This window comes from Apus apus, chromosome Z, assembly GCF_020740795.1.
Source record: "Apus apus isolate bApuApu2 chromosome Z, bApuApu2.pri.cur, whole genome shotgun sequence".
Taxonomy (NCBI): Eukaryota; Metazoa; Chordata; class Aves; order Apodiformes; family Apodidae; genus Apus; species Apus apus.
In genome coordinates, this window is record NC_067312.1 from 60,900,829 (window position 1) to 60,918,079 (window position 17,251).

The 17,251-nt window shown below is 35.9% G+C and overlaps 1 protein-coding gene across 1 annotated transcript in view; it reads right to left on the reverse strand.

The window, feature by feature from the left end:
• Positions 1–524: 524 nt before the first annotated feature.
• DTWD2 (DTW domain containing 2) overlaps positions 525–17,251 on the reverse strand; it is an 88,771-nt gene continuing 72,044 nt past the window's right edge. Inside the window, exons 5-6 of the mRNA XM_051643347.1 lie at positions 4,911–5,039; positions 525–1,781 (exon numbers count right to left, since the gene is read on the reverse strand). Coding sequence (XP_051499307.1) covers positions 1,611–1,781; positions 4,911–5,039 — 300 coding nt within the window. The 3' untranslated portion in view covers positions 525–1,610. The remainder of the gene's footprint in view (positions 1,782–4,910; positions 5,040–17,251) is intronic.

The window sequence follows — 17,251 nt, forward strand, 5'->3', positions numbered from 1 at the left end:
GGAATAAACATGCCCTTTCTTTGTTCCAATGTGAACAAAAGTGCATCTGCACTATCATTAATCACATAAGACTGTTTTGCTTCAGATTTGTCAAAACTAATTCAGGTTTGCTGAATTTAGTGACAGATAAAGGATTTATCTAGACGGGGGGGGGGGGAACTGGAAAAGGTTATATAAACTTTGCTAGCACAGCCAGACAAATTAAATTGCTAATCAATGCCTAAACAAAAGGTCACGATTAGCTCAGGGTTAAATAAAACTTCTCAGCTAATCTCTGACCTAATTTTGACCTCTCTTGTTAATTGCAGAAATGCTTTCAGTTAATATATTGTGTAGCTGTGTTTACACCCCCCACTTCTGTAGTTTCTTGCCTTGCAGCTCATAAATCAAAGACAAAGTATCTTTTTCTAAGGCTAATTAGTACCCAGTTAGCTTCATATTGTTACCTAAAGTGTAACCAATAGTAAAGACACTCATTGAGCATTTGAATTTCTGTCATGAAGGAGGCATTTATGAATGCGAAGAAAGGAACATCAAAACCTTTATTTACCTTTTTTTGTTGTTCCAAATCATAAAATATTACTTCACAAAGCATGTAAAAATACCCAATTATTCCAATTCTAGCAATTCCCATTAGAAATAGGTACAGTTGTATCACTATTAGAAGAATTAATTAAAGCACACATACAAATCTAACCAACCTGCAACCAAGTTAGTAGGTTGCATCCAGATGCAGTAATTTGTCATTGCATCATACCCTCTTACAGGCTCTTTACACTGGGCTTAATTCCATTAGTATTACAACCATAGTTTGTCAGGGTATGAGTATGACATATCCATAGCCATAAAACGTCGCCTTCTGTGGAAGAGTAGTTTTTTCTCAAATAAAAGTGAAGTACCTGAGTTATAATTCCAAAATGCATTTATCTACAGTCACGTTTTTAAAAAAACGACAGAAGTGTTCAGGTTCTGGTAAAAAAATATACAGGCTTAATTTAAAAACTAAGTCTGATAGAGAAACTAAACCAAACTGCATTTGAAAATGCATATAAATTTCCAAAAAAAATAAAAAAGGGGAATTATAACAATGTAAGATATTAAAATTTCAAAGTTAAAAAGGATTATACAAATAGCATGCCTGATGTTCATTTGAACTACGTAATACAAGGAATTACAGTTTGAAAATTTACTGTAATTAGATTCTGAAGTTAAAATGCTCAGCAGAAATTCAATATACATCTAAATGCTGAAGTCTTACCATTCCATTACATTCATATTGCTTGTGTTTTCATATTGATAAAAGCTTCTCCAAAGGAAATTTATCCATTAATTCTGAGGATCACACTTGTCACCCAAGAAATAACTCTAAATTATACTCAAAGTCTTCTTTTTTTCTATAGGAAATAAGAATGATCTTTTATCATATCAACAAAGGCACCTGGCCTACTGCAAAAATAAAAAAAAACTTGTCCATTACTGTTTGTCACGTTTGCCTGTGAAGGGTCTGAAAGTTGTTTTTTTACAGTACAGTCAATCATTTGGATTAAATTCATATTCATATTCATTTGCTAGCTGCAAATAAATCCCACTGTACTGCCAGTAAAGTTTTCTTATATTTTAACATTATTCACCAAAAGCTCCATTCTTCTCAGTTTCCGCTTATTCTTTGGCATTGGCTTGTCATATAAGCCATTTTTAAGGAGATGCTCCTTGCTGTGATGGACCTGGGCACCATGCTGAAGCTGGAAAGCACATAAAGCTTGAAGTGGACGGAGTATAGTCTGTAGAAAGATAAAGGGGTGTGAGGGAGACAAGAACCCCACTATTTTAGTAAGCTGTTTTAAAGACATCAGTCATTCCAGGTTTTGTATTCAAGGACTACTCTAAAATGCGATCAATATCATTTGGATAAATGCCAATAAAATATAACCTTTGGAGACAAAGAGGACACAGCTAAGTAAGAGATGTACTAAAAAGAAGACACATAGTAAAAATACATCCAACTACCTGCTGTTATCCCTTACTCCTTCCTTAGACCCACTCAATCCTGACTTCAGCTCCAGCCACATTACTGGAAGTTATGGCTTAAACTTGACCTTCACAATGGACTATAATTAATTAATGTGGCTCCGCCAACAAGCTGTAATAAAATAACTAACAATAACTAAGTTGTTTGTGCTTGCATGAAAATACCTTGAGGCAGGGTTGTAGAAAGGTAGGAGGGACTCATGATCAAGGCAGCTGGACTGCTATCCTGGAGAATGGACTGTACCCCTGCTTCTGCCCAGTGATGTTATTATATAAGACTAATGAAGCCACACAAACCAAATCTATCTCAAGCAGTTCCTAATTGAAGATTCTTCATTTCCTGGTTGCCCAACCCAGTATCACAGGACCTCATGCAATCACAAATGTAATTACAGTTAGCAGGAGCTGCGTTTCAACCAAGTAAACTACAACTCTTCCGTATACACAGGAAAATCAAGTGACATATTGGGCATTAAACCAAGTGCCCATTCTTAAGTTCCACAGTTCTCAACTTCAATTCACCATCTGAAATACCAGCAATAGCACTCAATTCAGAGAGGGTATTAAAAAGTGCAAGAATGCTTATGAATCTCTTGGCTATTACAGCATTTACTGAAGCACCTTTGAGAACCTGGTAATTTTGTCTTTGAAAAGTAGGCCAGTCCAACTGTGAGTGGTCGGGATAAAACAGAATATAGGACTGGGAACGGTAGACACTAACAAAACATTCACAATAGACCTGAATAACACAGATGTCCTAATGAAGGAAAAACATGCCAATGCTGTTCTAGCACATCAAAGGAAAAAGCAAGTATGCAAACCCCACTTTAATTTCAGTATTTACAATTTGTCATAGGTTTAACTTCTACACTAAGTAATTACCTTATTGTAACATAAAAGCTGCACTGTCATAAAAAATTAGAAAAGTATCTTAATGCAGTGTTCCAATTTCTGAGCCATATTTTCTTATGTTGCCATACACTTTGTTCCAGTATGGTTCTAAATGCAATCAGTTTCATGTTGAGGTGACTCTAGTATCACAGAGGCAGATACAGGGGTGGCATAATCTACACTATGCCAGTTGCAGAAGCAATTTTTGACCTGGGAACCTTTCTTAGTAGGCAGAGGTCAAGTACCAAAAAATTAATTGTCTGATGGAGAAGAATATGAGCATCCCAGGGTGGACACCAGAACGTGGTGAATGACCATTAAATCCCTTTCACAGACCCTTTTGCACTACATTCTGGGCACACAATGAGATTGCAGACCTAGGTCTATATTGTAACACTACTCAAAGGCCTTTTACAAAAGGCTTATTAAATTGGTACTATGAATGTCAGCAACAAAAGATTAAGAAGAACATTATCTTAATAACCTCTTCCATCACAGACTAGAGAGATCATAAACTGCAAGGAAAAGGCTAATGTCCAATTAGTATTCTCTGACCTGGGATAAACTCAAACTCAAGAACTGTGAAGTCCCAAATTCCTCCAATGACATGAAAGAGTTGTGAGCTGGCTGGTAGGAAGACATACCCCACAGGGTCACATTCCATGGTTGCAAGAGTGTAGGAGGTCAGTGTGACTGGCTTAAAAAAACATTTAATCTTCCAAGTTAGCTGTGAGGGGTATTCAGATCATCTCTGTCATCTAGTTTTTGCAGAAAACAACTTACTACTTTCCATTCAGTAACATACTGAATTCCCTGTCTCCAACTGGATCAGCTTTGGTGTTTTTGAGAGTCAAAGATCACCTTGCTGTGCTTTGACTTCAGAGGATCATTTTAAAATATAGATCTATTAAAAAAGATCATGGTTATCCGACTCCAGTAAACATTCCAAGACCAATACATGTTAAAAAGGAATGAATCCTACCTGACTCTTTAACTAAATAAAACTGTTTAGAATGTAGCACCAGTTATTCACAATGACATTTGTCAACCCAGTAATTTTAAACTCAGATCTTAGCTGAAGATGTGATTGAAAAGAAAAATTAAGTAGAAGAAGGAAGTGGAGTGCTGAGTTTAAAAATTCATAAAAGGTACAAGAGAAAAATGCTGAACAGCAAAAAAAAAAAAAGGAAACAAGATGAAAGGGAGAAAAAATACAAGAACAGGTGAACCTAAATCCTGAGACAAATAAACCTGTAGACTGCACAGTGAGAACTTGTAGAAGTGGAAGTGTTTGGGGAAAGCACCACACAACTAAAGAAGAGGAAGAAAAACCAACAAAAACAAAAACAAAAAAAGATGTAAAAAAGATTAATTAAGGAGAAGGTCACAGTTGTTTTCAAAAAATGTTCTATTACTCCATACACAAAATAGGTTACCAGGGTAAAACTGGTCTGTAAGGTAAGTAGTCAACATTCAGCCTTGGTGGACTTTGCAGCACAAAATACAATCTGGTACAGGACACAATCTGTCCCTAACTGGCACTTTAAAAGTCATCTTGCACAGTGTTATCTTCACACAACACTTAGTGGCAAAGGAGCCAATCTAATTCCATTATGGGACAGAACAAAAAACACCATACTACAATTTTACATACTGAAAAGAGGAGTAGCAAAACAATTCTTCAAGACCTTCATATCTAACAAGTTTCCTCAGCAATCTGACACCAATGTTGAATAAAGAAAAAGAAAACTGTAGAAACTTTTGGAACATGACTAGAAAGTCACAGTAATCTGAACATACTAGAGCTAATATCAGAAGAAAAATCTGAAGAGAAATAGTTTCTTTTGGTACATTCTTGTTTTCGTTCGCTATGCAACTAAACCATTACAATGCTAAGATTTTTACTGTCAAATGTGACATTAATAGATAAGTACCTTCACTGTCCCTCTACTGTTCACAAAAGAAAAACTCAGGTGTTTATAATTACATACCTCTTGTATACTCAAATTTTTTTCCATGATAGTAAGAGCAACAGCTGCACATTCAAGTGTAGACAGACAAGTGTTTGTTGGCTGTGTACGAATTACATATTGACTTGAAATGCTGGGTTTTAACTGCACCTGAAAGATAGAAAACAATACTAAAATACATAGATCAGTATAGTAAACAAGATAATTCTTCCCTACACTAAGCAAAACACAGCTCCTTCCCCTCTGAGGTGGGTTGCCTACTTTCCTTTTTGCTCAGTAGCCAATGACCTTATGCAACTGTTAAGTATAAAACTTACAACACCCACGAGTTACCATCAGAGACAAGAACTGCACATTTGTTACTGTAGAAACACAAGAAAGAAAATACAATCGTTGTTGCCAAAGATATAACAAAAATTAAAATATTTACCTGTTTGTTTTATTGCACATTCTAACCACACACACAATCCTGTACAATGTACAAATACTGTACAGTCACTGACACTATTTACCTTGGTTAAATATTATTTGTCAAGTTCTAAGTGAAAGATGTTTAGAAACTACATTCATCCATATAATGTGCTAGGTCACCAATTAGAACTATTTGCTTACTTAAACCATGATGGAAGATTATTTATCACTCTGCCTCAAGTGATAACCATTCTATACTGTCTCACAAGGTAAAGGTTTTTAAGAAAAATACATTTAATTCAACAACTACATTGTCTGTTTTATAATCTCCAAAAGCTTTGACTGAGTTTAGATACAGCGGCTGAAACATAATAGAGTTTACATTATTAGATTTTGTATGAAAACTCAAATATTATTCCTTTATTCCTAAAATTTCCATCTCCAGATAAGTTTAATATATAATTTGCCAAACAAGTTAATGTTTTACCAACATTGTCACTATTCTTAATCAAAAATTACCAGTTCCTTCTTAAAAAAAGTGGTACAGTACAATAATCCCTAAGAAATCATTATAAAAGAGCAAGTCAGTTCTCTGTTTTCTAGTCTCATCCCAGAAACTGTCTTTTATTTTGCCTTTTTCTCAAAAAAATGAGTGCTCGTTCCCCTTGGCCACCATAATATTTCTTCCATTCTCCTTGCCAGAGGTTTTTCACCATTCCTCACTTCATTTAGTACTTTCCTTCTTCACTTTTCCCATTTTTCCTTTTATTTGTAAGGCTTCATTTTCCTTCATCTCTTTTACATGCAATCTCTCATTCTTAAATATTCAAGATATGTCATTTACAAAAGGGAAAATCCAAGCTGCTGAATAAACATGAATGAATAGTATTAAATTCCATGTTTCACTTAAGAAATTGAGAAGATTAATGCATGTTAGATATGTAAAGAATACAGCATACTAACATTATGATTTTTCCACTATATAAAAATTTATTTGTATTCTTTTCAAAACCTTAATAGCAGAGGTGTAAATTTAATTAAATAATTTTAAAATCACATCTTCTAAAATCCATTTCACCCACTTGAGTGAAGGTCAATGCTTTTGCAATTTTAAAGCTGCTTACCACAATCATTACCTGAAATACACTATAGTTTTAATCAGGTTACAAAATTACCAACTGTTAATTAAACTGAAAATGCACCAGTGGTCTCAAAGCACATAGAAATGTATGTGCCCTGAACATACCTATTATTCATAGATACTTGAAAGTAGTGTTTGCAATAGGTGATGACATACAGTTATTCAATAGAAATTCAATGGTCATCTGCACTTAAAACTCATTTTAATTTAATGCAGTTATTTAGCTTATTTCTGCAAATTAATTGGCATAATGTATGACAAATTACTCAATGAATGCCTATTACTTACTATAAAGTCACACCTGATATTTTATATTTAAAGGTAAGATTGCTGAAGTAGTTGATTATTCCATGTCTGCAAAATCCAGGTCTGTAGTTTCTACCTCTGTAATCTGACTGTCAAAACAAAATAACTGATACCTAGCACCTCATTAGCAGAGTATGCTTGCTATTACACTATACTGGAAGCCTATAATCCAATTTTTAATTTGTAGTCACACTGTAGAATTCTTATTTACTGTATGAAAGATGTTAATAGTCACCTGGATATTAAAGAGCAAGTTCAGTCCACATGCTGGGCAACAGATCTAGGCCAGATTTGAGAATGAAGCTAGTGGACACCTACTAGCCTTCATAAACTACCTTCTTCATTTTGGTATTGAAAAGTCATAAAGAGAATAGATTGATTTAGGACAGAAAATGTATATTTTTGACATCAATATATGTAATGTGATGAAATGCAAAAGAAAATGAAAATTAAATTAATATTTTAATTTGTTGTGCCTCAACATTTGCTTGGTTTTATGCTACCCTTACAAGAACCATGTATGGATGTCCATCATGATGGAGTAGGAAGCCTAGTTATTTCAAGTATAGAGAGATCTACACTGGAGGGAGCTTTCAGTCCCTACTTAGAAATTCCTAGATAGGAATTACAAACCCGGGTAAACTCAGTCCATTGTTTCTCCAGCATGTATCCTGATCAGCAGAGCAGAAACATATCCACACTTTGTCTCAAGCTGACAGTCACATTCTTCACAGAGTCTACAGAGGTTGAGAGAAAACACGCCATGGACTACCTACAGGCATGTGTTTTTGTTGTTTGTTTTTTTTGTAGGAGCTGAGAATACTTCTGTCTTCTGGTTTCTACACTTCATTTCTTGGGGTCATGCTGAGAATTTTTAAGACCATCAGCATTCCAGAGAAAAGAAGATCATTCATGATTGCAAGACAACTTTTGTGGAAGAAAAGCTGCCTACACTCTGCCTCACACTGTGGAGACAAAAAGTCTGTAAGTGTGCAGCTCTCAAAACAGCTGACACCATATGAAAGGGCAGCCTTCTATTTCTAACAGTAATGGCAGCAGTAACCAAATTTCTTCTTTCCTAGGAAGAGTGAGAGAGGATGGAAACAAGAGGTCCCCAACCATTCTTCTGAAAACTTGCATATCCATTGGGATGAGATGAAAATACCACAGACAGACAGCACAGTGATGGAGATCAGAGGAAGAATACTTGATCATGACACCTCCCTGCTACTGTTTGTCTCCTCAGCTTCTTTCAACAATCACACTTTTTACCCTACTCTTTACTACAGAAAGGCACAGTATCTAAATAAGGCATCCTTAGTCACCTGAAACACAGTAAGGGCAGCCTTTGTCTATCACAAACTGGACACTCATCAAATGACTGTCTATCAGAAACTAGGCACAATCACTGAATGAATAAAACACACAATGAGGAGCTGTATCAACTTAGCAAATAAATTGGTTGGTAAGACAGAGACAAAATAATATAGAAAACAAACCAAATTAATACAGTTAACACATATTTCAGATATGGGAAGAATATTTTATTGAAAAAATTGCCTACATATATGAAATATTTACTGTTCACATATGCGATTGGGTAAAAGGACAATTTCCCTCATTTTCAGCCAACAGGTCTAAAACTTGCCTTGCCTTTTGTGGAGCTGTTTCAGCAACAGTCTCATCAAAGATTCTGCATTACCTAGGTATCTTAATTCTTTGTCTGTCACCTGTGTATCTTAAATCAACCTGAACAATTTTAATTCGAAGTTAAGGAAATGTTCCTCCACAGTTAATATAAAAAAAAAATCAGATCCTTTACCCCTTAAATAACACTTCAAAAACTCAGAATAAGTATACATAAAGAACACATTTAAGTACCTTTCAAAACAACCACTATATTTCATAACCCCTTCTCCATAAAAGGATAAAGATACTATGATACAACCATTTATTTTTTAGCTGTCAAAGTAATTTGCAAACCCTATGAACACTTTGGAATAATTTCAGCTACTAACAAGATACTGCAAAGCCTATTTAACAACACTTACTAAAATAAACAGTAGTGTAAGACTGAAGATGTAAACCATCTCAACCCATTCAAACTAGAAAGAGGAATTTAGATAAGCTGAATGCAATTACTCACTGGAATTTAGCCAAGACACTGAAATTAGTGTACCTATTCTCTTTATAAGTGCAAGGGAGCTTGGGGGCTGTTTCCAAGCCATCAGAAGCATAAAGAAATTGAGTTTCATTTCTATGTGTAATTCAAGGTCAGCATTTCCAAAAGCCTGAATGTCAGCAATTCTTACAAACTGTTGCATTAAATTAATAAACATTGGCTTCTCTGCCAACACATCACCCTCTTAGCAAATACCTTAAGCATTTACACAGGGTTTGAACCCCAGTAAAAAAAGTAACCCTTCAGTATATCTCAGGGCTAAGTTCTTCTTTCATGGTCTGCTTTGGAGATGCCACAGGCTAGTGACAACTCAGTTGATCCTGTTCAGCTGTTCAGAACTGATGGAAGCAAAAGTGTTGCATTAGTGGGGTCAAAGACTTGCTGTTTGAAATTTTACAAAATAAGTCAGGAAAGACAGGCATCTGATTTCTGATCTTACTTTAAATATTATGACTACAGGTCTTCCAGAATGCTCTAAGTGCTATCTTCAGTCCTCCCTTAATGACAATATCCTTTTTACTTTTTCTATGATGATTTATTCATCATCACTTTTACTACTCCAAACAGAACACAGCATAATACAAAATTATATTTGGAAAATAATGCATTCCTAGTAGCACAGAAAGGCTACAAAGTTAACACACCTATCTCACAAGGCACACTCAACAATTCTTGGTTTGTTCTGCATTCTGCAATTAGACTACAGGCACCTCAAAATAATCAGAGAAACAACATATCCTTCTATGGCTTTTATGAAAAACCTAGAACTTATTTTAAGAACCCTTCCCCCAAATTTCTGTTTGGGAATTAATTTTCTCAGCTCTCAGACAATGAAATAAGCAAGTACTGTCATCCTGCTTATCATAGGCAGTAGTTGTTTACATGTATAATAGATTTCTTCCAGAAAATATACCATAAGTGATTTTTATTTTTTTTTAAAGGAACACAAAAGACACCAAAAATAGAGAATAAATACAAACACATTCTGCCATCTCACCCATCATTCCTGAAGCTAAGAAAAAATTGCTTGTAAGACGCTGAAGAAGAGCATTCTCTGTGTGTTACTGCACAACCAATCTTAGACAGAAAAGGCAGTGAGACAATGAAAAGATCGCTGATCCAGTTGGCACATGCAACTTTTGCCTGTAAGTCAAAACTATTTTTGCTATTTTGTAGAAATGAAATTACCTTTTTGACAGAGAAGGTAGTCTGGGTTGATTTAGTTTCAGCACGCTACTGAAATTTAAATCAGGAATATAAATAAGTTATTTTGTTCAAAATCTTGGCTTTAATTTAAAGTGACATCTTAAGAGCACTCCGTTTCTAAATACTAGAGGGAATAACTGCCATGCAACTGTCACAAATGGATAGCCTGAAAGAGTTCAGAGATGTCACAAAAACCTCTGCTCACTTTGCATGTCTTCACATTTAATATTTAGGCATATTAATGATATTTCTCTGTATTGTCCACATAAAATGGTGAAACAAGTCACAGATTATATTGTGACTGTAAGGTAAACTTGAAGATACTTGTGCAGTTTCTAGGAAATTACAAGATATTTTGCACATTGTCTTGGTCAATTTCCAGTGAAATTAAATTAAAATAGATTAATCTTCTATGCACTTTTAAAAATGCCCTTTGCTTCTGGAACCAAAACAACATCCAGACTTCAGTGCTTTGGTGTATGACATGCTAAACATAAATGGTCCAAAGGAACTCAGCAGAGCTACTCACTGAAAAGTTTAATGTTCATAATCTGACTATAATCCTACAGGATGTCTCTTTGTTATTTGACTCTTTCAAATTACACCTCTTTTAAAAACACCACCTCTGTATTTCATTATATGTCTTTCCTGCTATTGTGTAAACAAATTTGTAAGAATGTAAATATTCTGTAATTTGATTTGCAGCAAAATAATTGAGAATGCCACAACTACATTCTGGGAAATATAAATTTTGTACTGTTTCATATTCTGACCTTTTAAAAATACCTCTTTCATGAGGATAACTCAGATTCTACAGATTATTTCTATACTGTGTTCCTTTGTTTTCATTTTCAGACATAGCTGATTCACAGGAAGATGATTTAAATTGCAAAAGGAATGTTGCCATTCACAGATGTTACACCACAGTCCTACCAAAAATTTTGGGTAAAAAACCCAAACAAGCAAACAAAAAAACCCCAACCAACCAACAAAACAAAAACAACCAAAAAAACCACAAACAAACCACCCAAAACCAACAACACAAAAAACCAAACAAACAAAACCAGAAAAAAATAATTTGGGCAAAAAAAAGAAAAACAGCCTCCACAAGTATATGCACTTTCTCCATCACAGCATCGCCAAACTTAAAAGTTTGTCGGTTGAGCACTCCTGCAGTGTTTCAGCCAAATTTGTTCAACAGAGATTCTTCCCCAAAAGCTGGGCAAGGAAGCAATGAACATAAAAAAGAAATATTGCCCTTAAAAAAATAAATGAGAAAAAAGGCAAAGCTGTTATGATCATACAAGATAATGTTAGTTTTTCCACTTCTAAAAAAAATGTGGTGAATTAACCAGGGCAGAGAAAAAACATTACTGACAGCATCATCTATCTGCAGATGACATGTTTTTCACATACCAAGCTCCACACTTTGTAATTTAGCTTGCCTAAATACTGGAGAACTTGATACTAACACATGAAATTCCCATTTATTAAATAGTTGAAAGAATTGCAAGCTAAATAAGTACCTACAGAAGTTAAAAAATAGCAATGAAAATAGATACCTCACTTTTCAAAATATATCTGTAAACTAACCTGCATGTCTATATTGATAATCTTCACACATGATACTGTATGAAGTTATAGTAAAATTCAGGTTCCTGTCACATTTTAGGGCTGGGCTGACTATTAAATGGAAGACAGATGCTCTCTATTAGGTCTTTTCCCTTCCCAGAAAGGGAAGTGAAAAAGACAAAAGAAGAAAGACTTATGGTTCAGAAAGAAATAAAAACATTTTTAATGAAACAATAACAATGAAGAAAAATAAAAAAGGTATAATAATGTTAGTAAGAAAATAATGAATTATATAAGAATATATAGAAAACCAATCTTGAGCTTTCTCAGTGACAATTACATTACCACCACTGCTGTGGGGCAGACACTGGGAAAGTCCCAGACAGGACTCAGAGGCAGACAGGAACTGGATTAAGGGATATGCAGATTAGGAGTGAAGGTAGAAGAACGGACAGTCCTCCTCAGATGCTGGTCACAGAAGACAAGAGCTTGACCCTTATAATCTCTCAGCTTTATACTAAGCATGTGTATGGGATGAAATAATGAATTTGGTCAGTTTTGGGTCACCTGTCTCATCTGCTCCTCCCCACAGGTATGACCCTCTTACATCCTTCTGTTTACAGCACTCCAACATGTCAGATAAGAAGTTTAGCAGAACCAAGGAGTGACCTTGGTTTCTATAGGAATAAGTAACAAGCAAAAAGCCTTTCTGCATACCATTTGTATCATTACCTTAGTAATAACTGTAAACATTGAGCACTACCAGTTCTAGGAGTAGACAGGTTCTGAAAAACATGCTGTTAACTTTAGAAACTACAGTCACTTAGAAGAGATGTAACTGAAAAGTAAAATAACTAAAGGAAGATTGGTTCTGTCTTACCTTAAATCAGGCCAGTTCCAAAGCACAACTTTTATTGCAAGAGAACATGGTAATTCAAAATACTTAGTACCATGTATGCAGATTGTTTTGAGGAAGTCCAAAAACTACCTAATAATTCCTTGGGCTACATACTTCTCTATGAAACCAAAAGCATGGAATAGTTTGCAGTGGCCTCCTTAGCACTTCAATTTTTTTATACAACTATTTACAACAGGCCCTTCTTCTACCTCTGCAACCATTTCTGAAGTGTTTTTACCAGGAATCTCATTACAGTCTTTGTAAGAACTCAAAATTTTAATGTCTTCTCAAAGATGCTGGAAAAGGGGAAACATAACTCCCATTTTCAAGAAGGGAAAAAAGGAAGATCCAAGGAACTATAGACCAGTCAGTCTCACCTCTGGCCCAGCAAGATCATGGAGCAGATCATCCTGAAGGCTCTGCTAAGCCACGCAGAAAACAAATGAGTAATTGGTGACAGCCAGCAGAGCTTCACCAAGGACAAATCCTGCCTCACTAATTTGGTGGCCTTCTACAATGGGGTCACAGCATCGGTGGGCAAAGGAAAAGTAAGCAACGTTCCTCTACCTGGATGTGTACAAAAGCCTTCAACACTGTCCTGCATAACATCCTGGTATCAAAGCTGGAATGGTATGGATTCAATGCATGGACCACTCATTGGGTAAGGAACTGCCTGGATGGGTCACATTCAAAGAGTGGTGATCAACAGCTCGATGTCCAGATGGAGATCTGTGATGAGTGGTGTTCCCCAAGGATTGTTATTTGCACTGGTGCTGTTTAACATCTTTGTCAGCAACATGGACAGTGGCACTGAGTGCACCTCAGCAAGTTTGCTGACCACACCAAAGTGTGGTGAGGTCAACGCCCTGCAGGGAAGGGATGTTATCTAGAGGGACCTTGACAGGCTTGAGAAATGGGTTCATGCAAACTGCATCATGTTCAAGAAGGCCAAGTACAAGGTACTGCACCTGGGTCAGAGCAATCTCAAGCACAAACACAGACTGGGTAGAGAATGGATCGAAAACAGTCTGGAGAAGGACTTGGGGGTGTTGGTGGACGAGAAGCTCAGCATGAACTGGCAATGTGCACTTGCTGCCCAGAAAACCAGCTGTGTCCTGGGCTGCATCAAAAAAGCATGGCCAGCAGGTCAAGAGAGGTGATTCTGCCCCTTTACTCAGCTCTAATGAGGCCACAACTGGACTACTGTGTCCAGTTCTGCAGCCCCTGACAGAAGAAGGACACAGAGTTCATGGAGAAAGTCCAGAGAAGGGTCACAAAGACAATGTGAGGGCTGGAGCAGCTCTCCCATGAGGACAGGCTGAGAGAGTTCGGGCTAGTTCGGGCTGTTCAGCTGGGAGAAGAGAAGACTCCAGGGAGACCTTACAGTGGCCTTGGAGTACCTGAAGGGGCTACAGGAAAGCTGGGGAGGCACTTTTTGCAAGGGCTTGTAGTGAGAGGACAAGGGGTAATGGATCAAAACTGGAAAAGGGGAGACTTGGGCTAGACCTAAGGAGGAAATTCTTTAGTGTGATGGTGGTGAGACACTGGAACAGGTTGCCCAGGGAACTTGTGGAAGCCCATCCCTGGAAGTGTTCAAGGCCAGGTTGGATGGGGCTTGGAGCAACCTGATCTAGTGGGAGGTGTCCCTGCCCATGCAGGTGGGTTGGGACTAGATGATCTTTAAGGTTCCTTCTAGCTCAAACCATTCTATGATTCTATTATATAATACTTTGCTCAGAGAATTCAACAATTTGGCACTCGTCACATCCTCCAAAGTCAAATAAAATTGTCTCCTCTTTAGAATGTCAAATAAAAGTAGTAGAAACACTTGCAACCTTTTGAAGTATCACCAAAGTAAACAATGCTTTGAAACTTATTTCAAGATGCTTAGGCCCATCTACATATTTTGAATTTTTAATGTTACATACAATAAGGAAGGAGTAAAATTACAGTTATCACAATATTTCAAACCATTTCCCATGATGTTTTGCATCAGTTACACCATGAATGGAAAACATTAAGTATGAAATAAGTGTCCACCCCAAAAGAAGTTTGGAAAATAAATCTATGCCTAACTGAGAACCACTTTTCTCAAAGAAAACAAACAGGATAATCAAGCATATATTTAATAAAAAAGACATAAACAGTATGTTTAGAAAATAGATTTTTTAAAAAAATAACTAATTTCTTTGGTATGGCTACACTGCAGAAAGTTCGTATTTAACTTATTAGAAAAGTAACACCAACTTTTACATTAATGAAAATCGTTATCTGTAGAAGTTATCTAAAACGACACTTTCTAAGGTGCCAAAACCAGGCTGCTAACAGTGAAAGAGTCAGCCCTCAGTGCTGCAAGTAGATTGAAGAAAGTTTGTATGCACACATCCTGTCTTCCTGAAAGACAACATATTGCAACTTTATGTCAGGAAATAACCTAAGCTCAGTAAATCACGGAGCCACTTTAGCCAAGCTGCCTGCCTTCTCTGAGCTTCAAGGTCTCTATCAGTAAGATGGTATTCACCCAGTGCTTTATAGCACTTTGACGGCTTAGAGAACAGATGATGAAGAAGCAGGAGACAAATCAGTAACAGTGACTGCTGTTACTGGAGATAAGATCAAGAGCATTTTCATTCTGATATTTTTGTGCAATATTTTTCTAAAAAAGCAATGCGAATTGCAAGGAGAAAAAGCAAAAAAGAATTACACCAACCTTTCTTATATATAGGGATAAAATAAAATCAAGATTTCCTTCAGTATCCACCTGTGCTTCTTGTATGAATACTTACAAGCAAAAGAGGCAATAAAGTAATAATAATTAAAAAACAACAAAACAAAACAAACACAAAAAAATGACAGCCTTACCATCCTTAAAGAAAGTAAAATAGTATGGTTGACAGTTAAAACAGATAGCTGAAATAAAGTCCAAGTGCAGAAAAGCTGTAGCTCTAATTTAAAAGTAATTGTTCAAATTCCTGTAAAAGAAGGTAGTTTAAGGCTGACCCAAATGGCTTACATAAAATTAAGAGCTAAATGAGAGTCCTTAAGTGCTAAGGCAAAACAGAAGCTAGGACTGACCTAGTAATATTTGGACTATATATTTTGCACAGACAATTGAAATAGAATCCAGTTGTGGTCCGAAATTCTGAAACTCCAGATTTTCACCTATAACTAAGGAATGACACAATACTGCCATTATGTTATGTAGAAATAATTACATTTAAGTGCAATTCAAAAAGAGCACTTCATAAAATGACTACGCATTTTTAGTTAATTTCCACACAATGCACTTTTTTGTATTCAAAGAAAGATCGAGAAATTATTTCTGGTAATATTTTACTTCTTCTGCTTACATTTAAAAAATGAATGTCAGTCAAAAGGTCAATACTTTATGCCGCACTATTCTTTCAATAATTAATACAACAGGAAAGTGCTGAAAGTAAATTCGTTCAGTGAGCAGAGTACAGATCTAGAGAATGGGGTCATGAAATGAAGGAAGAAAATCTAATTACATGCATTGTCACAGCGATTTAACTTTAATTACCTGCAAACACTGGAAAACTGAAAAGGACAATTAAATACCTCAGCATCAAAAAGTAGCATCAACGCCATGACATTGTTTGTTGGAGTCTACTAATTACTTTTGCTTTCTCTGGTTTATTTTTTTCTTATTGTATGTGAATATAATTAGCACTTCCTTGGAAATGGAAAAGGCAGTGGAAGAAGCTCCTGAGAAGAACTTTAGCAAATGCAGATCAGAACATGTAAAGAAAGACTGAAGCAAGGAAAAAGCCTTCAGTTAGAAAGGAAGCCCAATCAAAATGAAGAATATTTCTAGTTTCCTTTTTAGAAGATGTTCATATCCCGTAAGAACTTCAGCACGGGAACAATGGTGCAAAACCTGCAATTATCTCTAGCATGTTTTAGCAGCAGGGTATTCAGATATTCAGTGAAGAGTTCAACAAAAAATTTGAAAGAAATGGCAAAGAAATAAATCAAAAGCAAAGTTGCTACCCAAGAGTGAAAACAGCATACACTTCTGGCACCTGGAAAATTACCTGACACTTTTCAGTCACAAAGAAAATGTCACTGTATTGAGAGGTAATAAATACACTTATGACCAGAAAAATGTCAAATTAACTAATGTCATTCGAATTAACCTAAATGTCAGAAGGACAGACTCCTGCTGATTGCTCAGAATCATATCTCAACTGTGCATGGCTTTTTTATCTAAGGCAATTCCCAGTTCTCTCCCTCTAATTTCAGTCTTCTTAAATAGCAATTTCTGCCAGTCCTAACATAAACCACATTGTTCTTTATGGTCCAAGATATTTCCTTGAGTGTTTCAGTAGTAGCTAGCCAGCAGCTAAAATGTGAACACATCAAACATTTCAGAATATGTAATAGATTTGAACAATTATCTTTACCTTTCAAGGCATTATACAGCAAAAGATTTGAGCAACTTACTTAATAAAAACATATTTTCTTGCTACATCAAAAATTACTCAATTTAAAAACTCAACATAGAAACAAAAATTTACTATCAAAGCTAGGAGAGACTTCTGTCACCTACAGATAACTGGGCTCCCCTGTGGTTATTAGCAAAATCACCAATGTCACACACATATAGATAAAAAACATATATATAA